The sequence below is a fragment of the Sceloporus occidentalis genome, unplaced genomic scaffold (genome assembly GCF_023333645.1).
Source record: "Sceloporus occidentalis isolate IW3139 unplaced genomic scaffold, rSceOcc1.0.p SCAF_1, whole genome shotgun sequence".
Taxonomy (NCBI): Eukaryota; Metazoa; Chordata; class Lepidosauria; order Squamata; family Phrynosomatidae; genus Sceloporus; species Sceloporus occidentalis.
The window spans coordinates 48,845,336-48,854,879 of NW_028316981.1; the positions used below are offsets into that span (position 1 = coordinate 48,845,336).

Sequence of the window (9,544 nt, forward strand, 5' to 3'; positions counted from 1 at the left end):
TGCCCAACATGGATCCTCATCGGTCCCTGACTCTCCGGAGTCATACCAACTGGATGGCTGCCCAACATGGATCCTCATCGGTCCCTGACTCTCCGGGGTCATACCAACTGGATGGCAGCCCAACGTGGATCATCATCGGTCCCTGACTCTCTGGAGTCATACCAACTGGATGGCAGCCCAACGTGGATCCTCATCGGTCCCTGACTCTCCGGAGTCATACCGACTGGATGGCAGCCCAACATGGATCCTCATTGGTCCCTGACTCTCCGGAGTCATACCAACTGGATGGCTGCCCAACCTCGATCTGCATCGGTCCCTGACTCTCTGGTGTCATGCCGACTGGATGGCTGCCCAGCGTGGATCCTCATCGGTCCCTGAATCTCTGGTGTCATTCTGACTGGATGGCAGCCCAACATGGATCCTCGTCGGTCCCTGAATCTCCAGGGTCATACCGACTGGTCGGCAGCCCAATGTGGCTCCTCATCGGTCCCTGACTTCCTGGAGTCATACCGATTGGCTTGCAGCCTGACATCGACCCTCATGGGTCCCTGGCTCTCCAGTGCCAGACCAATTGGACGGCTGTCCAACTTCGATCTGCATCGGTCTCTGACTCCCTGGCCAGTTTCTGAGGGCCATTATTGATACCGTTGCATGCTCCTTGCTGCTATTGGGTTCGTTTTGTGGCCACAATTACCTGTTCCCACCAGCCAGTATGGATGATGCTGGTTTAGATTCAAAGCCATGGCTGTTCCCTCTGTACCAAGATTTACTGTACAGTGTAAGCCATGGCTGTTCCCTCTGTACCGAGATTTACTGTACAGTGTAAATATTCGTTCTGTACCGAGACATGATATCACGGCTATCCCTATATAGCCGATTCGGGGGATGTGGCAGTCCCTCCATACGAGGGAAGACATCACCATTTACACACTACAATTTATGACGATGTCCTTCATCTCAGACTGGACGGCTAAATGTCACTTAATGCCAACATTCAAGTCTGACTTCTGAGTTGATCCCTGTAAAATTTGGGATCACAATCTATTCACTCTGGGTACAGATAATCCTTCACCATATGGACGGCTTCAGGACTGTACAATCAAATCTCATAAATTGGTTCGTTCCCTCCATACCTAGGGACGCTACCATTATACAACCAGTACCAGCACAATTGTGACCATCTTGTCCCCCCCCCCAATGGGGGGCTTTGATACCAAAGCACAGAGACCATCATTCATAAGGAAAGGTTTTGCCACTTCCCAATGTGAGTGTCCCCTAAGGCAGTTGATCCACTCTCTTCCATGGAACAGGTGGCAAACAACTGCTACAATTCCTTTCCATTTCCACTCTGGGCAGGAATGCCCTCTGGGGACATCCCTCGGTTTTGAGCCTCCATTTAAACATCTGTCCACCTCATGGATACTTTGAGATCTCGAGATTTGCATACCTGTCCCATCTCTCTTGGCCGACTGATGTCATACCACCCTATTTCTCCTGAACCTCTGGTCCAAGGCATTGATTGGGTGAGGTGGCGATATTTCAGACCTCCACCTGCAACCCTAACAAGGCTAACCATGCATTCTGCAAATTTCTTGAGGCATCTCTCCCCTAAGGGAGTCCTGCGCTTCGCCTAATTGCTATGCACTGTCACAGTGTACTTCATGCGCCCTAGACCTATATGATAAGAGGGTTTGAGCCACTGTTATATGGTCTCCAAGCCCTTCTGCTCATTCTGACATGTTGCAGTAGATTAATGTTACAGCTTGATTCATTCCTCTTAAGCATTAGGGATAGCGTTATCATGATTTCTGTCGTATTGCCTGGTGTTTTGCACCAGCTGGCTAGAATTGGACTTTGTGGCTCTTAACGTCTATTCCAGCTCCACTGCTCTGATATCAGTTCTGGCTGTTCTTGCCATCTCTCAATATCCTTGATACAGCTTCTACAGGACATCATGTCATGGGATACCATCCCCACAGGGACTTCTTCAACCTGACAGTGTGGTATCCCTTCACTTTACAATGGTGTGACTAGTCTTATTGGCATCATACCAGCCACTGTTGTTTTTCTTTCTCATTTTCACCAGAATCTGCATGTTTCATGCTGATAGCCTGGAACATTTGGCTCAGATACAGCGTGTCTTGTATGCCACAACAAATGGATCTTGCGATCTCCTCTATTCTTGTCAGAAATTTGTTGTGATTTAATGAGGTAATATTCCTCCTCTCTGGTGTCCATCGTTGTTCCTGGAATCATTTCTGGAGCTCTTCTCCAGTTCGATGTCATTAGACTCTCTCTCTATGGATGCACTTTCCAACCATCTCATTGTTGACCACAGACTGTCTTTTTCATACTCACCTATTCGGTGGCCTTGCAATAATCTCCATTACTAAGGAATCTGTGCTATCTAGGTCAAGGTGTTTCCCTGTCCTTAGATTACACCTGCCATTTATTATGGGCCATCAAAGTTTACCTACAGTCTGTGCAACCTATGGTTAGCTGGCAAGCCTGTTTTTCTACCAATGGGCATGTTTCACCTGCATTGGTGACTGTTCCACTACATCTCATTATTTCCACACGACTCTGTAGAGTCGACATGTCAGTGGGACTGTTCGTCCCCATGTTTGCATGCCCTTGGTTCTATTTGGGGTCAATATGCCTTTCTTGTGTGGCATGGCACTCCCACCTCCACTGACCTAAGCTCGCTAGTCTAACCCATTTGTGTGATTCGCAGAGACCACGAAGAAGAAGAACAGGTTGCTTACCTGTAACTGTGTTTCTTCGAGTGGTCATCTGCGAATTCACACAAACCCGCCCATCCTCCCCACACAGTCGTGCCCTGCCTCTCCTTCGGTCCTGGGCTGCTGCTACTCGGCGTCCATGGAACTGAGGGTTTAGGAGGGAAACCGGCTAAAGGCAGTTGGGGAGTGGGCGGGGCTACCGCCAAAACGCCTTTAATCTCTCCAAGAAGGTTCCAAAGCTAACTGTGCAGGCACAGAATAACCCATTTGTGTGAATTCGCAGATGACCACTCGAAGAAACACAGTTACAGGTAAGCAACCTGTTCTTCTGTGCCGTTTCAGAAACAATGTGATGACCAGGCACAAACATAGTCCCCCCGTCCCCTCCATTTGGAACAAAAGCATGAGAAAGTAGCATCAGTTTAAATCAATTTTGGAACTGCAGGTCTTTTTTGACCAGATCAGCATCCTCTCCTAGGGTTTACTTATTTTACTTTTGGTCCTTAAGCAGCTCTGTAGGATTTTTCAGCAACAGTTATACGAATAAATTGCCTAATAAAATTTATTTTGCATTTTGAATAAAGGGTATTTATTGGGTGTTAACAGCATCAAGCAAAATTTGAAGCATAGTAAGTCAAAGCATGAAACTTATTTTCAAAGGAAAGCTGCTGTGCTGAATCTTCCATTTTGATTTTCAGCTTCTTTTTTCAGTCTTTTGCCTGGTTTTCTGAAAAGTCAACATTAAAAAATATCTTTATAGTGAGTGGAAAAGTCAGCATTAATGCAAGCTATAGCTGCTAATAGTGTACACAATAATGAATGTGGGTAGACAGGAGAAGAGAGCCAGCATGGTGTAGCAGTTTGAGCATTGGACTACAACTGTGGAGACCAAGACTCAAATGCCCACTCAGCCATATAAACTCACTGGGTGACCTTGGACAAGTCATACTGTCTCAGCCTTAGAGGATGACAAGGGCAAACCCCCTCTGAAAAATCTTGCCAAGAAAACCCAATGATAAGGTCACTATAAGGCAGACTCACAGCAAGAAGATGGGAGAAATGGATTGATTTTCTTTTGCCACAAACATGGTGTCATACCTTCTAGGAACTATCCAAAAAGAACAAATCCAGTAATGCAGCTCAAGAACATACCTGAGTAAAAAATGTCATATTTCAAAGGGACCTGCTAAAAGTAGACTAAAAGTATAAGATGTCTCCTGCTAATGCATTTCACTGGATGATACTGGTCTAGTATTACAAGAAAGGGTGGGAAAGCTCCTCTCCCCCCCCCCCCCCATACTGTAGCACTCTCCTGTCCTGGTAGTCTCCCTAATGACAAAGGCCTGGCTCCTTTAATTTTTCTTACACAGAAGATGTCCAATAGCTTGACATTTTTATGCTGTTAGCACTCTTCTAACTTTTGACTTTTAGTGGGGAGTGGGGGTAATAGTATTACTAGAACAATACACAGTGCTCCAGATGTGGTTGTGTCACAGTTAACTACGATGGCAAGCACTCAAAATGGGAAGAGTCAGCATTCAAAAGGTAACCTAATTGGGTTTGAAAGTACATGAAATTTGCAAGTACGAAATATGGTGCTCTCCTAGTTAATCTCAGTGTATTGCCTTCGTGTATTTTCAAATTTGCAATTCTGTCCAAAGCATATTTACTTGGAAATACTGAAATTTAGTACCCTCTAGTTAGTAGAATCTAGTAGAACTTGTATTTAGGATTGTATATTTGCAGTCAGGTTGATTTACTTACTGTGCTTTGTTGCTCAACAACAAGTTATCTTGGTAGCTTACGGCAAAAGGACAAAACTGCAAAAATAGAGGTACGGCATGCCTTTACCCCCAATACCAATAATTCAAAAGATGTTAATAAAGATTTAAATAGAGAAGGTCATAGTAGTGCTGGTAGCACCATATTGGCTAAAATGACCTTGGTTTTCACTGTTACATTGGCATAAAAGAGGACATGGACATCTATGAAGTAGACCAGATCTATTTCATCGGGGCCCAATTCATCATTACAACCTGAGTCAGTTGAGGTTGACTGTATGAACCTGGAGAGGCAGTATTTGAGGCAGCATGGTTGTTCTGACTCAGTGGTGAATGCCATTTTGGCTTCAAGAAAACATCCATGGGGAGTATAACATGTGGAAAGCCTTTAGGTACCAGTGTCAGATTCATTAAGTTCGAATATATGCAGTACAAGTCAGTGATGTATTAGGTTTTTTTACAGGAGGGCATTGAGAAGGGGTTGAGGTGAAACACCTTAATGAGACACATGCCAGGACTGGCCATGGTGGTAACACCAGACGGGCTTGTACTTTCTTCTCATTCACATATAAAACAATTCTTAAACAGAGGGGACTTTGCCGACATTGCGCTGGTTTACCATCTGGAATTTGAACCTAGTATTAAGCCGGTTAACCAGTCCCCCATTGGAGCCAATAAAAGAGGTATTAGTAAGACTGCTAACTTTTAAAGTGTCCCCCCCCCCCCCCCCCTCAGTAGCCATTACACCGGCAAGAACAGTGTCAGCAGCACTATCAATACATCCAAATGTATGCAGTTGGAATCAGGTTGAGTTAACTTACCTCTAGATGCAAACTTTTTTCCCAAGTGCCGCTTAAATAAATCCATACATTTATCAAATTTCTATCTAAATTCCACATGTCCACTGACTAGAGAGGAAATGGCACATGTCAGTTGTGCACTGAGTAGTAAGAAATACATTAGCAGAAGACACTAGGTGCACGGAGGCACTATTTGTATGCTTTCACCCAAAATAAGGGTGGATAATAAGACATACAAGGAATTGATTGCATGTTGGTTGAAGACATGTATAGTTCTTTGCTATGATCTAACTAAGGTGCCAAGGCCACAAAATGTTTGGCCTCACTCCACACAATCTATAGTGACCTGTACAGCTTATGTAATTTCAGCATCATTGGAGGATATATGCAATGCTGCAGGGTGGAAGTAGCTATCCATGTTCATATGGCATTAGAAGGTAAGTTTAAGTCAGCACAAGGAGCCTTTGGGTGGACTGTCCTCCAATCCGTAATGGCAGCCGCACCCATCCTGTTGATGGAAGGCTTGAGTATATCCAAACAGTATGTATATTACTCCTCCATGCCATCCAGAGAATGTGGGGTTGGTACTTAGCATGAATGTCTATTCTTGGCCCAGAGAAGCAATCCATCGCCTCCCAGAAATGGGGTTGGAAAATAAATATACAAAGGCTGCATCCACACTGGAGAAACAATCCAGTTTGACACCGCTTTAACTGCCATGGCTCAAGACTATGGAATCCTGGGAACTGTAGTTTCTTGTGGCACCAGAACTCTCTGACAGGGAAGGCTAAATGTCTCACAAAACTACAGTTCCCAGAATTCCCTAGCACTGAGCCAGGGCAGTTAGAGCAGTCTCAAACTGGATTATTTCTGCAGTGTGTTTTGGACCAAAATAAACAACCTAGGACAAATAGCTGGAACAGGACATTGCAGCTATTACCACATATCTGATAGGTGGATAGGACAGGCTTTGTAACGAAACTGACGGGAAGGTAGAGGAGTTGTAACAAAAACAACTTTGGCCTTTGGTTTTTGTCTCATCAGTTGACATGCAGGGAATAATCTCTGCGTGCTAACCAATGAGGCAGGAATCTAAATTACTTTCCTTTGGTACCATTGGGGCTATGTCACTTTCTTGCCAGTTTAATTGTATAGCCCTGACCTGACTAACTACAACATGCCTGCAAAAGCCCAACTACAGTAGCTCATCATCATCATCATCATCTTGTTCTTCTTCCTCAGGAGGGCGTGGATTGCTCCTCCTGCTATCCCACAATGATCACTCACACTAAGTTCCAACCTCTCTTAGGATAGCATAAAGGAACAACCAACTCACTCATGGGACTTACCCAAGCAAATCCATTTGGTTGTATTGTCTAAATACAGCCAATTCTATTCAGGTTTAGTGAAAAGTAAATCCTGTCTGACCCAGAATTATTTAGGCCATTGCTTGATTGCTGCTATGTCTAATGTGCCTAGAATATTTAATGTGACTGGTCCACGGAAGGATGTTCAGAATGTGTTAGATAAGGCATATGCAATCGTTTTCTGCCAATATACCGTGGATTAAACTTGGAGAAGTTCCTACAATTCTGGTTTAGAAAACTTTACCTTTATTGCTCCCAGCCAGAATGTCTTCCAGAAATTTCTCCAGAATTTGTTCACAGTCTTTGTACTGAGCTTCTGAGATTTTCATGCTGATTTCAAAGGGAACAGTAACCTGAAGAAAGTGGCAAAATATGTAGATTATTTGTGAACGTTGTAGATTGGGTTCCTTTATTTTTAAAGGTCAATACTGCTGGGGAATTAAAGGTGAGAACTGCCAAAATGTCAAGGTTATATTGAGCTATGACTGAGAAGTGACAATAGTGAGAGCTCCATTTGAGAAACCAATTGCAGGATGAAAAATTGGGAAATATGTCTTCAAACGTCAGATCACATTAAAATGAACTTAGTTTATATCAGATGGCCAGAAATAAACATTAATAATAAGCTGTGTTTCTACTTGAACTTTTGAGTGTACAGTATTTGTTTTTATTTGTTTGACTTATGGCGACACTGAGGATAATTTATCATTGGGTTTTCTTGATAAAATTTATTTACAGAGGGCGTGCCTTTGCCTTCCTCTAAGGCTGAGAGAGTGTGACTTGCACAAGTGGATTTCCATGGCAATGCTGAGATTTGAACCCTAGTCTTTAGAGTCATATTCCAACACTTAAACCAGTACACCATGCTAGCTCTCTTTTGGGAGTATATTTATGACCATAATATGAGCCACAGTGGATCAGCTCAAAGGCCTATCTGCTCCAACTTTCTATTTACACAGTGGCCAGTCAATTGTCTATAATTAATGCAAGTGCACCCTTGCATTTCCTAGTTATGTCTTCCGTTTCCTACTAAGCGCATATTGTCTCCAATATTAAAGGAGATATTTAACCATACTAACCTCAATCTAACTCAATCCCGGTCATCCAAATAGGCACCCATAACTATCTCTTGTAGCAGTTAATTCCACCATTTAATGACACAGTGTGTGACGTTTCCTTTTCATATTCTGAATCTCCAGTCATTCAATTTTAGTGGATAACCCTAGATTCTAATAATATGGCGAAGGGTGAAAACTTATCCTGATCTATCTTTCCTCACATCATGTATTATTTTTATACTTTTATAATATCTCTCCTTAATTTACTTTCTTATAAGCTAAGCAATTTGTGATGTAGCAGTTTGAGTGAGCGTTGGACTACAACTCTGGAGATCAGAGTTTGATTCCCAGCTTGGCCATGAAACCCACTGATGACCTTGGACAAGTCACATACTCTCAGCTTCAGAGGAGGCAATGGCAAACCTCCCCTAAACAAACCTCGCCAAGAAAACCCCATGATAGGGTGCCTTAGGGTCGCCATAAATTGGAAATTACTTGAAGGCACACAACAACATCCACAAACAACACTGAAATCTTTCTATATGGGTTGTTGTACTGGCTCTTTGATCATATTCATTGCCTTCTTCTACACCTTTCTACCTCTAGAACCATTTTTCTAATCTCTACCTTGAAGGAGCCTTTGAAATAATTAAATAACATCTCCCGTCCTGATACCCTGACAGCCAGGAGCCACAGCCAGCAAAGGAGATCTGTTCAACTGCTGACCAGGCACAAGGAAGATGGTGTTTCCAACCCATTCTCACCAGCGAGTAAAGCTGCAACAGGACTCCTGCTTCTGACTGTGCTAGGATGATGACTACATAGTGCTACAGAATATGGATCAGTTATGGATCTATAACTCTAGGTTACAACTCTGCAACTGCAGTACAGAATGTCAGCAAGGTAAATTAATTTACTGATGTTACTTGAGTGTGGAAGAATTTGCCTGCAGAGCTTGGAAGCAATGTGGGCCTAGAAACCAAATGTAATACATTTGAAGGATGGTGTCTTAATACCCCCAATAAGTACAATAATGTCTTCAGAGGTTGTCTACACTCATTGAAAGTAAGCAGTTCTATGTACATTTATGCAATTGTGCCTAAATAACTTATCCATCTCTTTTAAAAAAAAAACAATTTTGATCACTTGGTAAAGCAGAAAAGGCAAGAATCTTGCCAAGAAAACCTTATGATAGGTTTGCTTTAGGGTTGCAATAAGACAGAAATGACATGAAGTAACACAATAGTTAACCCAGCTCAGCCTAGAATAATCATGAAGGAACCCACGCATGTTAAAATTAACCTGCCTTGAATCCCATTGTGAGAGAAAAGCAGAATATAAATCCTTGAAATAAAAATGAATAAATAAAATAAAAATGCTCTTCAGCTTAAATTGTTCATTATATTTTATTTCAGATTTATTGTCAATATCTAAGAGTAGGAAAAGAATGCAGGAAAGGTTACCTTTATATCCATTTCATTACTGGTTCCCTCAACCTCGTTTCCAGGGACTTCCAAAACTGCTTCTGCATCTCGGCGATGGAACTTTGTTGCAGGTTTCTGAAGGCCTTTTCGCTGCAAGGGGAAAAAACCAGATACCAGTTCTATAACAAATTATTAGTTGTCTAGAATAAACACTTTGTGATAATTCCAGTAAAGAGAAGTACCCAATGCTCTTGGTATTATGTACCTGCATCTTCGGTTGTTCTGGACTTAAAAAGCTGGAACCAGCGATTGTGAACTCTGTCCAGAGTGAACAGACAAGGAGCATTCCTACTATTAGGCTTTGGTTAAACAT

General features: G+C 42.7%; 1 protein-coding gene across 1 annotated transcript; it reads right to left on the reverse strand.

The window, feature by feature from the left end:
* Positions 1-6,919: 6,919 nt before the first annotated feature.
* On the reverse strand, positions 6,920-9,544 carry GHRL (ghrelin and obestatin prepropeptide). The gene is made up of 3 exons (XM_089512309.1): positions 9,437-9,544; positions 9,211-9,321; positions 6,920-7,042 (listed from the first exon to the last, which is right to left on the reverse strand). The coding sequence occupies exons 1-3, from the start codon at positions 9,542-9,544 to the stop codon at positions 6,920-6,922; spliced, it is 342 nt and encodes a 113-aa protein (XP_089368435.1).

Bases quoted from the DNA above. Each gene is read 5' to 3' on its own strand.
- GHRL (XM_089512309.1), bottom strand. From the start codon at position 9,544: ATGTTTAACCAAAGCCTAATAGTAGGAATGCTCCTTGTCTGTTCACTC. The intron at 9,322-9,436 runs GTACATAATACC...TTCCCCTTGCAG, and splicing joins CAGAACAACCGAAGATGCAG to CGAAAAGGCCTTCAGAAACC. The intron at 7,043-9,210 runs GTAACCTTTCCT...CACTTTCTTCAG, and splicing joins GTAATGAAATGGATATAAAG to GTTACTGTTCCCTTTGAAAT.